The sequence below is a fragment of the Hermetia illucens genome, chromosome 5, assembly GCF_905115235.1.
Source record: "Hermetia illucens chromosome 5, iHerIll2.2.curated.20191125, whole genome shotgun sequence".
Lineage (NCBI taxonomy): Eukaryota > Metazoa > Arthropoda > Insecta > Diptera > Stratiomyidae > Hermetia > Hermetia illucens.
The window spans coordinates 53821879-53843543 of NC_051853.1; the positions used below are offsets into that span (position 1 = coordinate 53821879).

Below are 21665 nucleotides of genomic sequence, written 5' to 3' on the forward strand. Positions count from 1 at the left end.
CCCCATTCCAACTCCCACTAGAAAAATATATGGTCTGCGTCGTCCACTATCCCAATCTTGTGAAGATAACACTGAAAACCTCCATGAATGCTTAGAAGCTGAGTAAAGAAATAATCAATCTAACCATGGTTTCAATGCAACCACGGACCTAAGTTGCTGATAAGCAAATTGCAAATTGTTTTACGTTCCTTGGCAAGGATGGTAAGGGGAGTCACTCCCGCCATCACCATCATAACCGATTCTGAGACAGCGTAGTAGACAGACACTACCCTTGAAACTTCTACTTGCACAAAGCTTTGTCAAGAGCATCAGCCCAAACCTGCGCGCTATACAACAAAACAAACTGCTTCGACTCTTTAATCATCTCGCACATCGATAAGGAACGTAGGATCCGGATTTTCATTTTAGTCACTTCTGACTCCTTCGACTTTTTCTAGCGCAAGGCTAAAGCCTTGAGCCGTCTTCGATCCACTTACCCATCGCAGCAATATGCTAACTTTGCTTTGCGCAACAATATACAATATGTCCAACTTTTCAAGCAAAGTGGAGTAAGTAGTGTTCGAGAGGCCCGGCCATAGGATGGGTCCCTGTGCTACCTCCGACATGATCTTCATCCCCTTCTGGACCTTCAGAATGCGTCGAGGATTAGGTCCGGCCGACGGTGGAGCAATAGCTGGTGTACCTTTGCCAGGATAGTGTTGGATCCTAGCGCCTTCTTATTTTTCATTGCCTCTTCTAGGGTATTCATGGTGAAAAGTGTGCAATCCTCGTTGTCATCAACGGGAACGGATCAACCATTTTGACATTAAGTGAGCAATGTTCCGACAGAGCCTCGATCTTTCTAATGATCAGTTTAAATCCGAGCCTCCACAGTTTCCCATCTACCTTTTCAACTAGTTCGTGCCCAGCAACGAGCTTTTGTTTATCACGCTGCGGAGTTGGCTTTTAGCTAATCGGGGGCGCATTAGCTAAAAACCAACAACATTGTGGTGCATGCCACCTCCGTGTCGTTTAAACCTTGTGCCAAACGGTGAAGCTAATGATATCCTTTCTACAAGTATAGTCGGTGTCCCTCAAGGCATAAAAGCCCCGTAGGCTGTCATTACTAGGTTCATAACCGAATTTACGACAGTGTCGTATCCGAGGTGGAGGCAATCCGAGTTTATGTGTACTCTTCAATTAAGGACTGAATTCATGAAGGTCACTGCACACTTTCAAATGCGGCGGGATAATAATAACTTCAGAACTTACGCCCGCTTCAGTTCTCCATTAACTCAATAACCCGAAAATTGTCTTGGATTGGGGCTGTTCGATATCGAAAACTAATTCGTGTGTGGAGAGCATCTCACAGCAAAGGGCTAGGTAAACCCATTCTTCAAAGCGCTATATTCATTTCATAATATTGTGAATTACGATTTAATTTATCCTAAATCAGCTTATCTACATCGAAAGATCATCATCATCAGAAATTGAAAGAAGAGAGAGATGCATTCTACTTTTCAGCGAATATTCGATGATTTAATCAAATTGCGATCATATAAGGAGCTTAACACGCTAACGCTGGATAATTCATACTCGCAATGACTAATACTACGTCTAAGCTTCTTATATGGAATCTTTCTAGACAGACCAAGCTATGGGAAATGGGGAATCATTGAATACAGAATCAATAGCAAAAGAAAATGAAAATGAAAAAATTCACCGCTTGAAGGTGTGGAATATGAATATTTAATGAATATACAACAAATATTGGAGGTAGAAATTCATTTCTTTGCGAAGTTTTGCAGATTTTTAGAAGAGCGTTCCAAGGTGGTAATATCTCTTGCAGTTTGGTATGTGCACTCTATTTTCGGATTAAATCTAATGCATTATTCATTCATCTTCTGCTTTTATGTATAATCGAATGTGAAAGGCGAATCTTAGTTATTTAAATGTGAAAGATTTAAAATGGGAATTATGTTCAAAATCAATCATGAGATTCTATATTCAATGCTCATCAAGCCCAACAAGATAGAATAAATAAACAATTTCCCTCTGCTCTTGCTGGTCTCAGCAACGTGACCAAACTACAAAACCCTCTCCAGCGAGACTAAACATTTCACTTTCCAACTGACATTCTCACATATGTACGTCGATAAACAGCGATTAATGCCTCCCATTACACCATTAAAATTCAGTTTCGCCAAAGTTGCTGGTAACGTTTCATCCGAAGACCATTGAGATCAGCATCAGGAATTTACTTTGAGGCCGCAACTCGAAATTCCAACCGAAATTATCCGGTTACCAAAAACTATCGCACGTTCACGTTCATCAATTTTAGAAATACAAGAAAAGAAACAATGCATGGCGAATTGACCCTGAGTATATGCCGACTTGCATGGACTGCATTTGGAGAAGTGTTACCCTGCAAGATATCGCCAGCCTTTTTTACGATACCAGCAAACGCTCGTATAATCTTGAGCCAATGCCAAAGTGTGACTCATAATGAATAATGCATAATATCTGTGCATCTACGCGGAATCTGAAAACGCAAACATTCTGCGGGTATTTTGTGCTTTGTGTATTAGCATCTTTGTGGTGAAGGTAAATACACTGTGATGTGTGAATATTTATTTGCAGTTCAGGGTTTTCCTTTATTATAAACAACCTTCAGATAAAACTTCCATTTCTAGTTAAAATATCCTAGGCCCAACTTTCTCTGCGTCATGAAAAAGGTCTTAATTTGCATTCCTTTCGAGTCCCCTGTCGATAACATCGTTGAATTCAGATGTCACTAAGCCGAACTCATCCGTCCATACAGATGAAAAGCAATATCTTTTGCATGGATCTCGAAAACATTTCCCAAACGGAAGCACAATAGTTGGGTTATCTCTATTGATTATCAATTCAAGTTTCCTCAATGAGGGACTTTCTCTCACAACAATGTAATGGAAATTTATTTATTTATAATATTTTAAGTAGGAGGAGATCAAATCCAGGGTCACATTGCTCTTGTAGGGCAAACCATACAGTTCAGGAACTTTGAAAGCGAGTAGAGGCGGAAGAAATAAACCACAAGTTATAGAAGCTCAGTTTAAATTAGGATCTGGGAAAAAGAAATAACTTTTGAAGTCCACAGATGGCATTTTAAATAGGTATAGCCACAGACGATATTCAAAAAAGGTTTTTCACTTGTTTACAGACAATAAAAAAGCAGCTCTAGACGCTTTAGGTTCTGTCACAAAGCTTTTCACCTTCCATCATTCTTATTTCTCCTTTTGGATATGTGAACCCTTGAAATTTCACCCTTCAGAGTTTACTTGACGTCTGATGGTCTAACCCAAATGCTGGTCCAAGCCCCATTTTTGTGTAGCCGAGCTTTTAGCTAACCAGCCTGCCAGCCTCAATATCAGAGAAATACGAATGCCCTGGCCCCACATCAGGGAGGTTTCGTTAACTCATTATTGGCCAAGGGGTCGCGACTCCCAGATTGACGATTTTTTCTCAATTTTCCAGTAGTTAATCGAATGTATCAATCAACTATTCATAAAAGCAACAAAAAATTTCTAATACTCAGATGCAATGCTATGAGGGTAAGGACTGTAGAACATACGCCTAGTTTGGTGAATATCCCGATTATCATTTTTGACTATTTTTAAAGTAATCAAATACATCAACATGACCAATGTGGAAGACTCACTAAAGCGCGGAAACCTGAAACCTTTCTGGTTCCACAATCGCAACTCCCGCTGCCCTGCCAAGTTATCCCCTCCATTCATTAAATTCTCTGGCTTTTCACCTAACTCCCCCTATCTCCAGATTCACTCTGCCGCTATTTTTCGGCAGTCTATGTTCCCCCTCCTTCCTCAGAATCCCTCCCGATAGTGGATGTAGCCTACCCGCATCGGCTACCATTCCCCTTCTTATTCCTATCCTTATTAAGTACCTCATTGGCAAACTTGATGCCAATGTCGGACCTGGCTACGATGGGCTTCCAAACCTCTTTCTACTCAAAACTGGTAAGTCCAACCTCTCTTCCCCTATCTTTTATTTTCAACAAAAGCCCCGAAGAGAATCATTTTCTCGGCTTGTGGAAAGAGGCTCTCATCATCCCCGTACACAAAAGTGGCGATCGTACGCTTGCCGAGAATTACCGTTCCATTTCCCTCCTCTCCTCCTGTTCCAAAATCCTAGAAAGATATATCAGCGACTGGTTGTCCGCCCACTTTGGCCAACACATAGTGAAAGATCAACACAGCTTCGTTAAACGTAGGTCTACTGCCTCCAACCTGCTTGACTTTACCAACTTTGCCGCCAAATGTCTAAATTCACGGCAATAAGTGTTCCCATACCACTTGTTTTATGGCTTGCCTCTTACCTTTCCAACCGATTCTGCCGCGTCTCTTTTGACGGCTGTACTTCCCGCTCTTTCTCCTCCTACTCTGGCGTCCCACAGGGATCTATTCTGGGTCCTTTGTTATTTTTTATTAATGACCTGCCCCCCCCCCCCGTCCTTACTTGTCCCTGTTTGCTCTACGCAGACGACCTTACGCTATTTTCCGCTACATCATCGCCTATGGACTGTTTCCCTTCAACCTTACCTGGACACTCTGGTTCGTTGGTAATGGTTTAATGCTAAACGTCAGCAAGTGTCACTCTATTTGCTACTCCCTAAAATCCTCACCCACTTCTTTCCCCTACTCATTTAATCCTGCTTAAATTCCACACACAACCTCGGAGTCACTAGCTAAGCTCCACTTTGACACCCATTTCCTCTAAGTCACCAATCGAACAGCAAAATTGTCAGGCTTTATATTTCACTCCTCCCCTGATTTTGATTCCCAACCCTCCTTAGCTCGTGAGGAATACCCTCGAGTACTGCCCCGTGATCTAATCACCTTCCCGTAACTGAAAATATGCAACGTAAGTTCACCCGTTCCCTCTGCTTTAAGGAAAAGCTTCACGCGTGTGGACTACCCCTCCCGCCGCGGCTTTCTGAACCTTCCCTTCCTACGGGTAGATCCTATCTAGATCTATGCATATTTTTTAAACTTTCCTCGGGTCTGATGGACTGCTCCGCCTCTAACGACATCAACTGCCGTCCTGCGTCTTATAACACACGTAGCGCAGCCATTTTCAGCGTGCCCTTCGCAGAGCTCGAAGTCTACTTCATTCCCCGATCCCTAGGCTTTGCCGAAATTACAGCCCAGAACAGCTTGGTCTTTTTAAATTCTCTAGTTTAAGTAGTTTTAAACGTAGGATAAGATTTTTGCATCTCCTCGTCCTGAGGACAATAAGTAATTGGAGTTTACTCTGTTTGTTGTCCGTTAAATTAAATAAATAAATAAATAAATCATTTCCTACCGTTATTCCATATTTAGTTTACTGTTCCAATGTCTAAATTGTGGAAAATAAAGTTACTTTTTGAAAAAGGATAGATTAGTAGTAATTATCTTTAGTAATTCATACTGGGGTCGTAGGAAACCCGACGGCCCGATAACAGTTCAGTGCTTGGATCCGTTGCACGACCTTGAGCATGTTGATGGCACATTCTTCTGTTTGTTTACTTCGGTTATCCCCTACTTTCTGGTCAGGCATTTTTCTAGAATTAGCTCAGTTTTATGCCACCAGTTCGTGAAAGTGTTTACTTTGTCTTCATTAGTCTTGTCAGTCTGTTTGACTTCGAATTGATCTTTTGTATCCACGGTAATTAGGTAGTGTTTTTTTGAGTGTAACCATTAAAGCATGGACGACTGAAGAATTATTGGATATTTTGGAAGACCAAGTGGCTGGTGACGAAATTGATGCTGTCTACATCCCTCCTGATGTAGACGAATTTACCGACGGTACTGCCCTTTCAAGACCAAACGGTAAAAAAAAGTAAGTGAAAATATTTCCTGGGAAAAAAATACTGATCGTGACAATATGGTTGTGTTTGAAGGCATTACTGACATCGAATCTAAGAATATGCTTCAAGGCTGTGAAGGTTTGTCCCCATTCGAATTGTTCTCCTTGTATTATGAGGTTGAAATCATTTAAAATAACGACTCTACTTTTACCGTGTCAGCTTCTGGAATCAGACGATTTTTCGGAATACTTCTCCTTACCGGTTTCCATAAATTGCCTCAGCTACAAATGTATTGGTCTAAAAGAGTTACGCTCAAACGATCACATAATATGTCCGAAAACTTATCGATAATTATTACAGCGAGATCGTCCACAAGTGCTTCCGCGAAGACCGCGAAGTCCAAGACCAAAAGCCATAGCAAAAGGGAGAGAAACCTTTTCTATGGGCAGCCCCTAAGACATATTAGTTGGAAAAATTGTACATCGTCCCTTTGTATGCTCGCTTAAACTCCACGTTAATTTATATTATTCAATATATGCGTGGGATTTCATAGTTCCCACATGGCCACTAAACTTTGTTTGAATCATTGTAGTGGTTTTGGAAAAAGTGCGTATGACAGACAGACAGAAAGTCAGACCCGTGAGGAAGCGCCTATAGAATTGTGATGGGATTATTCAGAGACCGGTCATCTCCAAAGATAATGTGCCCTTCCCTGTTATTAAAAGTTATCCGGGGGTTATTCCTGGAGCAAGACCGGGGCGCTATCACCTTTCAGAGATCTATAAATGTAGCGGGAATTCGGGAGGTAACCACAGACGTGCTTTTGGATATCTGAAGCAGAATAGGTGTCAAAAAAGCTCAGGGCTTGGACGGAATACCGTACCCTTAAGGTCGCCGTGAAATCCAGACCGGACATGTTCGCTTAGTTGTCCCGAGCGTTTATGTCCGAAGAGATATCACCTACAACAGGGAAGCGGTAGGTGAGCCATCCTCTTATGGGCCCATATGTATGCCTTCTAGACACTAGGGAGAAAACATTAGGACGGATAATCTACAATAGATTGAGAGGCAAGGAGGCCTTTAAAATCGAGGCTACAAGTGCCGGGAAATTATCAACAAGTATTGGAATGTACCCAATAAGAGTACCTAGCCATTGGAAAACACGAAAAACACAAGGTCAATACAATTGACCCAGATAGCGCAGACTTTCTGGAAATAGCGAAGTGGAGTGTGGAGTGGCAAGCATTAGGTTGACGCTTTATTTACAAAGGTGCAGGTCATAATTACAGGATCTAAATGATCAGGAAAAAAAGATAAATTTCAAGTTACTCCATTGAGAGTAATATTAGAAATTGATGCGTGAGAAAGCAGGGAGAATTATTGAGAGAATTATATAGACCATTTAGATTACTCACTGAAGAAGCTGTCACCACACTTCGCAGTTAGGTATAAAATGAAAATCCACCATGGAAAATTCGTCTGGAACGCCGGCGCACTGGCAATGCCAGCAGAAGGGTGAAAAATAAAGTGCAGAGGGTTTACCGGAACTATGCCATCACCAGTGCAATACCCGTAGTTGAAATTCTAGACCAACTAAAGTAGAAACTTTTTGTTGTATGCAGTTGCAAAAGTATGGCGAAAATCATGTTCAGAATGCAACGTACATGAGGAATTTTTTCAGATAACTCAACGAATCCCAACAGAGCGTCCAGACAGTACAGTTTCCGATAACGGCAGCATAAACGTATTGGAATGGAACTTGGGCGTTACCCGCTCAGTATGATGAGTGGATCACCACTGAAGGCGCCCGCCATGCCGCCATGACGGATATGAATTTTTCGAAGAGGAGGTTCGATTGGCTATAAACAGATCGAAGAACTTGAGGGAACCTGATCTGAATCGGCTGCAAAATTTCTGGTTTAAAAAGTTTACCAATATACATGGTCGGTTGACACAGCATAAACCAAGTCAGCCAGCCTGCCTGGGGAATTTCCACCTTTCCTCACTGCGGGAATTACCTCCCTTGCTCCTAAAAAGGACACAATGCAGAACCCACAAACATAACAACGATCGCTTGTTTACCTCTACGAATTTATAACGCCCATCATTAGTGGAAGGGTCAATGCGTACCTCGAGAACAACAACATTCTGTCCGAAGAGCAGAAAGGCTGTCGAGTTGGGTCAAGAGGTTGCAAAGAGCTACTCATTATCCACTCGGTAGTTGTAGAAAAGACAACTAGAAACCAAAGAAATCTCTTTAGTTGGTATATCGATTACGTCAAGGCTTTTGACAGCATTCCACACACCTGGCTAATCAATGTCCTACGTATGTATCGCATTGATCCCAAGCTATTCAAGTTTTTGTCGACAGTCAGGGAAGGGATGCATACTACTTTATCAGTGCGTTCGTCTAAGGATACGAATACCTCAGAACCTATCCACCGTATGGCGGGGCCTCCTCGAGGAGGATTCGTTGAATCCCCTTTGGTTTTACATGTCACTGAACCCCCTTTCATGACTACTGAACGATGCTACAGGTTATGGTTTCAAAATGAAATATGGCCTACGTGCTAAGTGCGAGCTGACACACTTGATGTACTTAGATGACATCAAGGTGTATGTTGGTACTGATGACCACTTAGAAGTCCGTTGCGAACAGTAGACAAGTGTCGAATCCGAGCCATCCGCAAAGGTCATCACGACGAGCATCTTATTGGACATAGCATTGGTGACCTCCACATCCAAGCAACGACCGAAACAGGAGAAGGAGAGGAGGAGGAGAACCTAGGAATTCTGCAAGAACCCATACTCGCGTTGTTGATCTGAAGGTTGCTCTGCTGTTAAACTTCCTGCAACGTGTAACGTGTATTTAAATCGCATCCCTTGGGGAAGAATAAACCCATTGAATGCATTGACTACCCTTCACTTTTGCATTCGAAATATTACCGTGGACGAAAACAAATCTGGAAAACGTCCAGCGGCCGATACTGACAACTATGTCCAAATTACGAATTTATCATCCAAACTCTCCCGTGGAAAAGATGAACTTGTCTCGTGGCATCAAAGGTAGGGGCGTGGTTAATGTGGGGGCACAACATCAACGCCATTATTTTTACAGCGGTCTCTTGCATGAAGCTTTATGTAAGGCTGACTCCACTTAACTTGAAGGATCGATCATTCAATCCTCGGAGTGTGGTGAAGTCGAAGGCAATGCACGGTAAGCACTGCCTTTAGCAGCCATTTATCGAACAGATGGATGTGTGCTATTCACAACAAACCAGACTTGCTGCTAGTTGACAAGACGGGTCACTCCACGTATATTATTGATGTTGCTGTCTCCCATAATAGCAACATTGAACGCAAATAAGTGATGAATGTGAACTATGTGCATTGGCTCGAGAAATCAAAGAAATTTCGCGTCGGGTGCAGTTTCTAGAAAATTGTCAGCTACAGGTATTGCACCCAAATCCCTCACGGCTTCCCTGGACGTCCTGGAACTCTCAAGCAGTCTGGTTCAAACCATGCAGAAGTACACCATTCTGCATACGTCCTTGATATTGCGGGAGATCTCAAAAAATTCTCTGACTAACCTTCACCGGCCACCACCCCCAGAGCCCCTTTATGTTTATTTTTAAGTGAGTAGGATCGTCCAGACCTAAATGCACAGCACTTAGCGCTAGTATTAAGTAAAATCTCACATTTGTCGAGATTGTGATAAAATGGAAATAATAAAGTGAGAAAAATAGAAAATTACAAAAATAAAAAAAAATCTGCAATGACGTTATCCATATTATCGTCTCAAACATTGATAAACATTGCCTTAGGCGGGACACGGCCGTTTGCGCACTATTTCAAGTGTAATGTTGATATTTTCACGAAGAGATACAAAACAATTGCAGATATTCCGAAATTGTTATATTTATTTCGCATTTTATAAGAAAATCTTACTTTTAATAACAATAGCGGGGATGGGAGACTTAACTATGAGTCCTACTACTAACTAGTCTTCCGTCTAACCAGACCATCATTTACTTTGGAATGGTATAAATGAAGTCACTTCCCCTTGCCTGTTTACTCATATACACTCCTTAACACCTTATAAAACGAGCAGATACCAATCTTACATCCATTACAAGTTCGGAACCACAATTCAATGACGCTGAGCTCTGACTCACTATATCAGTCCTGACCTAGCCCATATCAACGTGTGCAAAAAGATGTCGAAGCGTGGAAATGGTCGGCTGACTCAGGTCCATTTTTTTTTTAAGTTTACGAGCGTTAATTTACGATTATTGACCGATGTCATCGCATTTCCAGGTTATCGCTGCATCTTCAGAAGTAGCAGCTCCATTCGAAGGTAGTCGAGTTCGAAGAGGAAATCGAACAGAAAAGCAAAACAAAATCAAGCAAATGGAATGCAAGCCAAACTTCCTGACTTCACCAGCCATTTCCGGATTTATGAAAGAACAAAAACCTTTCTTGTTCTCCAACCAAAATGGAAATGAACTCTGGAGTTATTCATGGAATGGGAGCGGATGTTCGTCGTTCAACAGTTTCCCAACACGACAGCAACGCCTGCATTGCCTCTGAACTCCCCCAAATACGCTTCCGTGCATTACACTTTCACAAGCTGCACATTCCCAAGGGCTGCGTTCGAGCGCCGTTTATCGGGAAAGCAACATCGTTAAAATAGGAATCTGCGGATGATTCCTCTACGCCCCAATAGCATGTGCAAGCGCAGATGCAAACATGGAAAGCATTTTCGCATAATCGCGACGGGAAGTGTTCAAGACGAACATAAGCCATTTAAAATTAGTTCTCTGTCCAGAGCCCGGTAGCAGGCATTCCACCGAGAGATGGTGGTTCCCGGACGGCGGGCCGGACGCGCCGCCTCACGGTACACCCGACGTAGCTGGAGACGCGAATTAGGGAGCTTGCATGCTGTAGGGAAAGAAGCAATGAACTCTACCTTGGTATGCAGTTCGGCGGGGTCCGGTCCACTTCCCAGGCTGCAAATAGTTTCATGGGCACCGGCTTGCCGCTCATGCTGCCCGCGTTCTTCTCCACCTTCGTCAATTTATCCATTTTCTCGGGGGTGTGGTAGCCCAGTTGCAAGTAGTAAACTCCGTGCCGTTCGTCTACGAACGATTGATTCAACTTTTCAGCACTCAAATCACTTTTGCTTCTATTCTGTTGCTGCGATCACCTGAGTTAGAGACGAGTCAATCATTTTGCAAATTGCGATCCACATCAAACACTAAATAACACGCAACCACACATTTCAAAATGTTTTTATTTTCGCGGCTTAGGCGCCACCGCCCTACACTCGACTGCTGCCACTTCCCGCAATATCAGAGATGCACAAGGCGACACTTTTTGCAACCATAAAGCGACTTCATTCCTCCGACATAGCTTCCCAGACACTTTTCACATAATTCGCGGCCAGTTTCGCGCTAATTGTGCAGCACAATCCACGATAATGAGCACAAAACACTCGCACCCCAACTGCTCCGCCAGAACCAAAACAATCGTCGCAATCGGAAGCGACTTGAGATAATTTATTTCCTATTTATTTCCTCCTCAAACAACTTTTCCCAATTTGAGTGACAGCCAGAGGAGAATGCGACTGCAAAAAACCGTCAATTGGACTGCAGAAAACGCCCGGATCGCGCGACCAGACAAAAAGACGGAACTTGGCGACTTTTGTCCACAAACTCGCGCGGCGAATTAAACACGGAAAATCTGTGAATGAAAAATTTTCTTCGGAACGGCTTTTGTGGCCTGGCCCACCTTGCTCGCTTTTCACGCTCCCCACCGAGAGAGAGAAAAACTTGTACACGAATGCGCTTTCCGCCTTCCGTTTTCCCTTTGGGAACTTCGCAAGCCAACGACTCAAAGAAAAATCTTGTGGAACTGCTCAATGCTCACAAGAGAAATTTGACAGTGACAGCTTCGTTGAGTTTTACTTCAAATGATAGCAACAACAAACACTGGGCTATGGCGATGAATCAGATTCGAGACTCGCTTCGTAACGGCTGCTATTTGGTTTGTGTCTGCGGTGAAGAAACTTTGAAATTGTGGATATTTCTTTTTGTGATGCAGATAGTTAATTGAATGCCTATTGGACCGTTGGCTGTGAAACTTCTATTGCAAAACTCAACATTAAACTGCCGCGGAGATGGTAGCCAGGAATGATAGACGATCAGAATACAAGGACCAGCAAGAGTGGGTCTAAAGTTGGCATATCAGACGCTAGAAGGAAAACAGGTTTCAGTGTTGTAGGAGCCAAATGGTATCTGCACAACGAAAGAAGGCCTGGAACCAAAAGGAGTATTCAAGAAAGCTCAGAATATACATAAGCCTTCAACAACAAAGCCAAAGAAAAGTAGAAAAAAAGGGAAATCAACACGCAAGTAGAGAATGCTCCCAAGAAAAGCAAACCAAGTAGATTAGATGTAAAAAAGTAACCAGAAGACCCAGCATTAACTATGCTTGCGCCGGTAAGTTTATTCAAGTAACTATTCTACTTAAATCAATCTTGAAAGATATCTTTCTTTGATGTTACACAGAACTCTGTCACCCTAGCTTCCGAGCTAGAACGAGCACATATGGTTTTTACACCCACTAAAAACCACACTCCGCGAGACCACCGTTTAGGTGTTACTTCACGGGGTAAGTTTTAATTTAGGTACTCGCGCTTCTGGTCCTTTGGGTTTTTCTTCCCTTCGTCCAGCAGTTCATCCTGTATTTTAACAAATGCGGAAAAAACCGTAAGCCAGTTCTCCTTCGACCCAGCATATTCGCAACTATATTCTCCGGGCGCACGATCCTTCCCAGGGCTGAATTCAGATTTCCTCTCTTCGTCGTGAGCCTTTGGCAATGAAACATCTAATGCTCTGCATTCTTCGGTGTGCCACTATATTCAGGACAACTTGGTGGATCATCCAAGTCGAAGCCATGCAGATACTGTCTACAGCAACCACCGTATCCTATAAGCAATTGGGTAATGTGGTCGTTGGTCTACTTGTGTTTCCACTCGAGGCATGCCTTAATGTTGGGAACGAGTCCATGCGTCTCTTCGACAACTCGTCCCATTTGCGTTACTAGAGATTATACGACTATGACTTTGCCGCATTCCTGCGTTCTGCATGTCCCTCCATACGTGCCAGAATGTCGGCAGGGGTCATGCTCGCAACCACCAGCACTGCCCCATCTGATGTGGTTCTAAAGGTGCTGCAAACTTTCAAAGCCTTCAGGCGGTACACCAAATTCCGTGGCTTCTTTCTCTGAGCGTTTGCAAGCGCTTCCGCCAACACAGGTAACGCGTAAAGTAGGATGGATCGCACCACTCCCGCTAGAAGCAATCTGCGACAGTGTTTCAACCAGCCCAGATTCGGCAACAGTTTCTCATGCGTCGCGATGGCGCTAGCTGCCTTTTGATAGCCATACTCTAGGTACCACCAGGTATTTGATAGTCGACTTAGAGGCGACCGTATGTCCAGCATTTCCATCTTGAAACATTGGACGACATGCTGCAACATCAACTGTTTATTTTTTAACTGAGCAAGAAAAAATCCTTCCTTTAGGCAAGCCTCGAAAGTGAAAATGTCGGGCATAGTCCTCACTGTCTCCTTCAAAGCTTTGTTAGGGATGTCATACTATGGCTTTTTTCTCACTGATCCTACCATATATTTCCGCAGTTCCTTATTGTTAACTGAAGGTACTATGTACTCGCGCAGGCATGTCATTTGATGTGATCTTTGCAGCTTTTTCATTACCAAAAGTGGTAAGTGCTAAGCCCCACCCCAAGAGTTTATGTTGGCATCTTCGCACAACTGTTGGAAATAGTTCCACTTGCTTTTCCGAATGGCCTCTTTTAAGCGGCACTGCAGCTACTTGCGTGGCACCTATTAATCGCTGTTACTGGGTTTTCGCTGAGCCTCTGATCAAACTCTCTTGCCCGAAAACCTGCAAATCCCAAAGTTGCAATTTCGTTCTTCCACCAGCAGGTGAGTATCCTACTGGAGAGCAGTCACCTGCTGGGCATAGAAGCATTGCATGCCTTTGTCACCCATTTGTTGATCTCGGTGACTTTTTCTCTGGACATACCATTCAGGAATATACCGTCACTGTCATTGTGAGTATAACCCTCACTGACTTGTCATGCAACTCTAATGACTAAAATGGCACTCACGTATGTTAGGTCCACTATAGACCCGAGGCCACTTCCTCTGAAAGTATATGAGATCACAACATTAGCAAGTACCACGTCCAAATTTGCGACTGCTTCGAGCAGAGCATGTCGTCTCACATTCATTGTCCGATTGCCCCATTTAATCCATAAGACACCCCACTATAATTATCGCCAACGTCCTCCCGCGTACAAAACCAGAGCCCTCAGCATCTCTTTATACTCAGCAAGGGTAGGGCTGAGCAGGACATAGCTGCCCTGTATGTGAGCTCCTTTCACCTTCGTTCTAATGAATCCCTCCTCCGGATGATCCATTATTTCCTAAAAGACTTGCAGCACTATGAGCCTGTGAAGAACAGGCTCATAGCGTTGCTTGGAGCGTTTAATCTTTTGGCCGAAATACCACTACCGTGATTAAAAGCGATAGCGATCGCCCACTTGCTAGCCCTTATGTCGACTTTCTGTGCTAAGGGACTTTTCTGGGACCGTCTAATGTGGCTAACTTTATCTCCCCCTTGGTGAATTCTGTGTCGGCTTTCACCATCCTGATAACGTCAGCGTATAACCTTTCAACTTGTTTGAAAATGACGATAACCCCGACCGTATCCTCCCCGATCACTCTATTCCTGAATTGCCACCTTCCTTCGGGCTTTCACAAGGAGGGTTCACAATTTTTCTCAGGAATTGCCGCTGCCAGCAATTTCAGCCGTTTCTTAGGAATCGAGCCCTTTTCTCCAAGGAGTTCGCTACTCAGTTAATTCATTCAACAACGAGCAGCGTCTTCCCCGGTTTCTCGTCTTCCGTGTTTTGAATGGGCGTCACTTGTATTACTTTCCTTACTTTTTCGCCCCACGGTTTAATTCCTCTTTAATCCTAGATCTTACTGTACACCAACCCGATACCTCATATCATGGCCCCTATATTCTTTTGAATATTTCGGCATTCCTTGATAAACTCGCCGAGCTCTACAATTTTGTTACACAGAGCACCAAGTGCTATATTAAAGGAGGAAGACAATAGTGTGACACTGGAGAAGGTCTCCAATCGTTAATGGAATGACTTGCCGGCATTACGATAGCCCAGGAAAACCTCCGGCATGCAGAAGCTGCGTCTGTAGTATTTGCAAGGGCATGGAGTAGGCAGTTCAGAACCCCTCTTTTGAAAAATATTCTTAAATCCAAACTAAAGTATACATACATGTCTTGCAGAGTTTCAGACAGGAGACCTCGTTGCTATCCAAGTTATATTGGCATCTCGTTGGGGAACTCGTGAAGCAGTCGTGGAATGGAATTTGGGGAAGCAGAGACAGAAATTTGGGAACATTAGATACTAGAGACTATTCTAAACTTCCTCCTGAGGACGTTAAGGGGCAGTGTAGGCTTGGGATACATACCAAGGGCATGGAGATAAGTGACAGTCATTTTCATTCTGAAAGTCTGCGAACAAGATCCTGTGAGGTAAATATTACGACATCCATTCATTGGGAAGCGGAGGTTTTGAAACCATAAGACTACGCGACTAGGAAACGAAGATTAAATATATGGGAATTACTACTACAATAGTTGTACCAGACGCTGTCGTAAATTTAGTTATGATCCTAAAAATGACCGCCTTCTGAGTTTTTTAACCATGGCGACTACCAATCCATGACAAGCCTTCTATGAACTGATGGACGTAGGACATTTCCAAACTGGGGAGGAAGTGTCAGAAGCTCCACCGTTTAGCGGAGGGTTTAAACCACTGGGAGAAGACATGCACCAGAATGGCAAAGCACTAAACAAATAAAAGGACACTATGCACACACTAGAAAATTTAATCCATCTACTAGCTACCTTTCGCGGATATTGAGTTATCTTACAAGAATTAGACTTGGGGTTTCGTTCAAGGCAGAGGCATCAGACGCTTCCTCACCTCTATTGTGAGAGTAGCGCGACCGAAGTAGCTACAAGGTAGTATTTGTTCCCTTATATAAATCCAAAAACTTAGGTATTCAAGATAAAAAGTAGAATCATCCAACCTGAATCAGAATAGAAACTTGTGGAAACCTTTTTTGCGAATCATCGCATTGTCGTTGCCACTTTTTCAGTGAATTTTGTCATGCCACTCTTAGGTATTCTGAATCTTTTCCACATAGATCCATTTTCCTCCGTGTCTCACTAACCAGAGAATCCATTGAGATCATTCCTGCAAAAACACTCGCCAAAAATTCGTGGTCTTGGGGTTGCTATAAGGTAGGTCATGTTACCCTCCTCCGATTGCCCTCAAACGCGAGGTACTTCCTCGCAGGCAGGTGCCCAATATAAAGAAACCACTCTAAACATCGTACCATCCTTGCTCCTTGTCAATCATTACCCCTAGGTATTTGCACTAGTAGTCTTGAAGTGATGGTGTTACTACCAACCCGAAGACTAATTGCATTCTTTTTCCTATGGCAATTGAACAAGGCCGCCTCCCTTTTTCGTTCTGTTAGGTCAAACTCGACTATCTGCTGCCACAGCTATTATGGCGCTGATGGGCTCATTAAGGTCCATTTTAGCATCAACGACAACCAGCGCCAAATTATCTACAAAACCAACTACCATAGCTTCTCCGACATGGAAAGGACGGGAGCTACACTGTACGACAACTTTCACAGGAGTGGGACTAATCCTGAGCCCCTTGGTGCTCCTACTGTAGTTCTTTAGGTCCATCACATAGCACCAAAGGACGAGAGTAAGTTCGGATAGGTGACTTTCAATTAACTTGGTCAACACCCATTTCAACCTCTTTATTCATTCCCAACTGGCTCAATTGTACTTATTGTCGAATTTTAAGCTCATCACGGCGCAACATTTGTAGGATGACATTGTATATCGTGCTAGCTTCAATACCACGTCTATGGTGTCGATCGTGAAATGGATTTAGCGAAAACCAAATTGTTGTATTTCGTCGAACCGGGAACGATGACGCGTAGGCATGGTGGACGCATTATGCTCTTTCTTTACCTATATGGGGAGTGGCATCCAAACCGGAAGTTTTGTTGACCACAATTTTCCGACAAATCTGCGTAAGTTCTTCCTGGCTAACCACTGGTTAATATTTTTGTGGTTCACCAATAATTTGACCGCCTACCTTTTCTGAAGCCGCACCTTCCAGGTCGTGAATTCGGAAAAGCATCTCTACAAGCGTATCTCTGATTTCCAATATCGATAAAAATACTGAGCACCTATTGCTGTCTTCGGCATACCGACAATAGCTGCCATGATTCAGCTTGCAAGCGCCATATTTTCTGCTCCTTGTTGATCTCCCGCAATTGATGCATACCGCCCCCATGTAGCCATCTAAAACAACGCTTGAGAAACAGTTGCTTCCTGAGTTGATAGAATGACCCGACCTATTTTCACTCTACCAACTACCAGCAGTTTGAAAATTGCGTCTGTCATTTACTCCACATATCTTCCTGAGTCTCCGACTCTTACAATTCAAACGGTCCAAACCATTCATTCATTAGTTCATTAATAACTTTGCTGGGTCATCTCCTGCTTTTTTGCCCATACTCGAGCCTGTTCTCCTAAGAACTTGAAGAGAAAAATGTCTGCTGTCTTGAAGGAACATTTCTTCTGCTGCAGCATTAAATCTCCTAGCCTCATCAATATAAGTTTCGATCTCTTGGTTGGTTTCCTGTTCTGCATGTCCCCACAACAATTTTATCCCCGGGTTTGCGATTTGCTCTTATCTACCAAACCTGCGTATAAACATGCCCATTACCTGTCTGCCTGCCTCCTTGCAGATTGTCGACCTACTCACCTTATCTACTCAATCATGAGTGGCACAGGTCTTAATTAGTGCTTAACCAAAGGTTTGAGCTGATAGAACGGATCTTCTCGAAAGTCCCTTTCTGGCCCAGGTGTTTGCAGTTGACCTCCATGTAAGAGTTTCGTGCTGGATATGGTTGTTGATACCTCAAGTCGCGTGGGAGAATACTCTATTTTTCGCATGGAATTGTATTTCTTTTCAACCGGGTGCCAGCACCCAAAGACGAAGTGTTTGATAAGCCATTGGTATGAATGGTTGGCATCGACTGAATTCTGTGCAAGTGATAAGTGTACAACAACGGAATATCACAAAGGTGAACATAAACATCCATGACCAACCGGAATTTAAAACTGGGCAATAAAATCGCTCAACGGACTCAAATATCGTATTCAAAACCTTTAACTGTCACTAGCGTTAAATTATGTCTAGTTAGTTTACATTCCAACTTCGATACATCCTGCCACAGTTAATGCACATGATTTCAGCAGGATGGAATGGCTACCCATCTGCGAGAGTCACCTAATTGTAATGGTATCTTACGAAGAAAATTTACGTCAATCATCATCATCATCCACGGCGCAACAACTAGTATTCAATCTAGACCTGCTTTTTAACGAACTCCAGACATCCCAGTTTCGCGCCGAGGACCACCAATTCAATCTTTAAAGCTATCTGGAATCCTGGTCTACGCCACCGCACCATTTCAAACAGGATCTGCTACGATTTTATCTACAACCAGACGGTTGTGGTATCGCTCATACATTTCGCCGTTATGTAGGCTATGGAATCGTACATCCTCATGTAGGGGGTCAAACATTCTTCGGAGGATTCTTCTCTCGAACGCGGCCAAGAGTTCGCAATTCTTCTTGCTAAGAACCCAAGTCGCCGAGGAATATATGAGGACAGCCAAGATCATTGTTTTATGCAGTAAGTGCTTTGACCCTGCGGTGAAACGTTCCGAACGGAAGACACCGTAAGCTGATATAGGCTCTGTTGACTGCCAACAACCGTGCGCGTATATCATCGTCATAGCTGTTATTGGTTGTGATTTTCGACCCTAGACAAGAGAAGCTATCAATGGTCTCAAAGTTGTAGTCTTCTATCTTTATTGATAAAACTTACGCGCCTGGTGCGATTGCTCCCTGCACTTCTCGAGTTCCCAGACTTTTTCCGTCTCCAATCGAAGGAGCTCGTAATGCGTCTCTGCGTGTGCCTGCGTTTTTTAAGAGAGCAGAATTGCTCGTATGTCGCATTCCTGTTTCATTCCGTTGCCAACTTATGTACATTCATCCTCGTACCAGTCGTTCCGACTATTTTGCGAATGGGGCCAAATATGTTTATGATCGTATCAATGGTAATGTTCTTCAGGTGATTGTGAAAATCATTTGTTGATGCTTCATCTCCAGGACCTCTGCTAGCTGTAGTTATTGCGGTATCCGCTTCTCTCTTATAGGTATTACGAAGAGCTTTATTGTGGAATCAACAGTATTCACCCTTACCTGATTGTTAGAAAGGATTCAAGAGGTGGCGGCGTTCAATCAATACGTGGTCAATTTGGTTGAAAATGGTCTCGTCTGGAGATTGGAGGCCAATGTACGTTTGTGGACTGCTTTCCGTGAAAAGCAGGTACTTCCATCAACCATTTCGTGTGATGTTGCTAACTGAATAATCCGCAGTCCGTTATCATTGGTATCCTTATGTAAGCTATAGGAGCCAACTCCGTCCCTAATTGACTGTTGAAATCTCCAAGTATAATTTTGATATCATATTGGAACACGCTTCCAGGATCCGCTCAACTGCCTCGTAGAAGGCATCCTTCTCCGACTCTGCAGTCTCCTATGTAGGGGCGTAAACGTTAATGAGGCTTATATTTCTAAATTTGCCTCGTAAACGCAGAGTGCATAGCCTTTCGCTTATGTTTCCAAAGCCAATAACAGCAGGTTTCACTTTTTGGTTGACTATAAAGCCTACCTGTTCATGTACAGTACCCCTTGTTTAGGGCTTAGCACCCAAACTTTACAAAAAAGTCAGGCAAATCGTCAGACGCTGCCTCACCTCTGCGAATGACGACTTGCCTCTGCCCTGGTAAGAAACCGTAAAGCCGTCATCGCCTGACATTCTTGTAAAGTTGTTAAATCAGCATTATAGCTAGGCTAGCTGCTGGGCAGCTTTCAATCTGTACAGGAAGCGAACGTTCCATGAGAAAATTCCCAAATTGTTCGTCCGTTTTTGCTGGCGGGTTCGTCGTTGTAAAATCCGCCCAGTCCGAGGCTCCTTTCGTGGCTTCCTATCCAGCTTACAACCTGAAGGACCAGGTTATCCCATTTTTAAGCGCGGGAGACTCGCCTTCATCCTTCTCCATTTGCAGTTTTTCATTAAGAAAGAACTCCCAGCGATCAGTAGTACAGTTGTTGGTGTTGGTTCAGCAGGCGTTTCCCAGGGTTTATGCTTCATCGTGGATACCAATCCCCGTTTCGGTCCTATCCCTTTAATATCGCTGAACCAAAAGAAAATTTCTGAGATTGAGACTGTTATGGTTGGGCGTGTTACGCAGAATGCAATGAGTAGATGCCATGCGAACGTACATTGAAATAGAAGACATTACCAGACATGGATATAAAAACATTTTTCTCAAAATTCATTTCAGAAACCTAATTCTGCAGCGAAAATCCGACTACTACCTCAAATTGTCCATTTAACAGCTCGCACGCTTTTATCAGCTGCTCTTTCATCGAGAGACGACGTAGTAGAAGTTGACAAAGGTCTAAGGGTATTGTACGTAGTACGCATAATACCACATAAATCTTAAATTTTCAATTAAGTACGGTGTGTTCTACTCTATTAATTAATTTGTATTATTAATAGAGCAATACAGTCCTGGAACCCAATCTCTGTGCCCAAGCATCTGCCGCTCCCAACCGCTCCTTTGCATATTCATACTTTCTAATGCTTTCCGCCGACGCTTAAGCCACGGATGAAGCAATATCTGCCAATATGTATATTTCATCACCTTCCCTGAAATTTGACCTGAATTTACAATCCGCCTCCTAAACAAAGCGCAATATCTTAAGTCGATAAATCCCATTCACTCACCCGTTCAATCTACACCCCATTATCGGATTACTACCCAAACACCGACTTGTATAGAACAATCGGTGCTTGTGGATGGATAATTAGGAAGCAAAGAAAGTTAAACAGCGATATCCGGAGGCACTTTCTTTAATAGACCCTAACAACTGTGTTTACGGCCCGTGCGTAGCACTGGTAGTCGTCCCCGGAAGATGCCACCTCGGCGACACACTCACTTTTATGTAAACACCAGTAAAACGGACGGGACAAATCGGCTCCGCTTAGGAGTCACTCCGTCATTCAGCATCACCGTAAAACACGGGGAACAGGTAAGCCGCAGGTACACCGTACGTGGGAGTAGGGTGCACGCTGCATAGGTGCTTGCCGCTCTGTGACAAATATCATCAAATATGTGCAGAGCCGAGCGTGTCATGTGAATAATAGGAAAATGGCATTTCTGTTTACAAAACACGAACTTTATGTCGCTCTCATTTCAGGTGTTTTCCATAGAACAAGTGGCGAGCGATAGCCGGCCACCGGTTAATGATTATCCGGTAAAATGGTTTGTTTGATACCAGAGTTCCAATAGATTTCCGTCGAACACAAAGAAGAATGAACCTCGTGTTCTTTCCCTTCTTAGGATCTGGAGCGGGGCTCAGGTAATCCAGCCCCGGTTGATTGTTATTGTACAAGAAAAGTCTGCGACACACTTGTGTTTGCGATTGATTGTGTTCGCGTTAATTATTTCATTTTCATTTCTTCATTTTTCCCCATTAAGAATTT

At 43.4% G+C, this 21665-nt stretch overlaps 1 protein-coding gene across 2 annotated transcripts in view; it reads right to left on the reverse strand.

Moving 5' to 3' along the window:
• The window catches only part of LOC119658364 (phosphofurin acidic cluster sorting protein 2), a 160397-nt gene extending 148644 nt beyond the window's left edge, over window positions 1-11753 (reverse strand). For both annotated transcript variants that reach the window (XM_038065726.1, XM_038065725.1), the window contains exon 1: window positions 10797-11753. In XM_038065726.1, coding sequence (XP_037921654.1) covers window positions 10797-10912 — 116 coding nt within the window. In that variant the 5' untranslated portion in view covers window positions 10913-11753. The remainder of the gene's footprint in view (window positions 1-10796) is intronic.
• Window positions 11754-21665: the final 9912 nt, after the last annotated feature.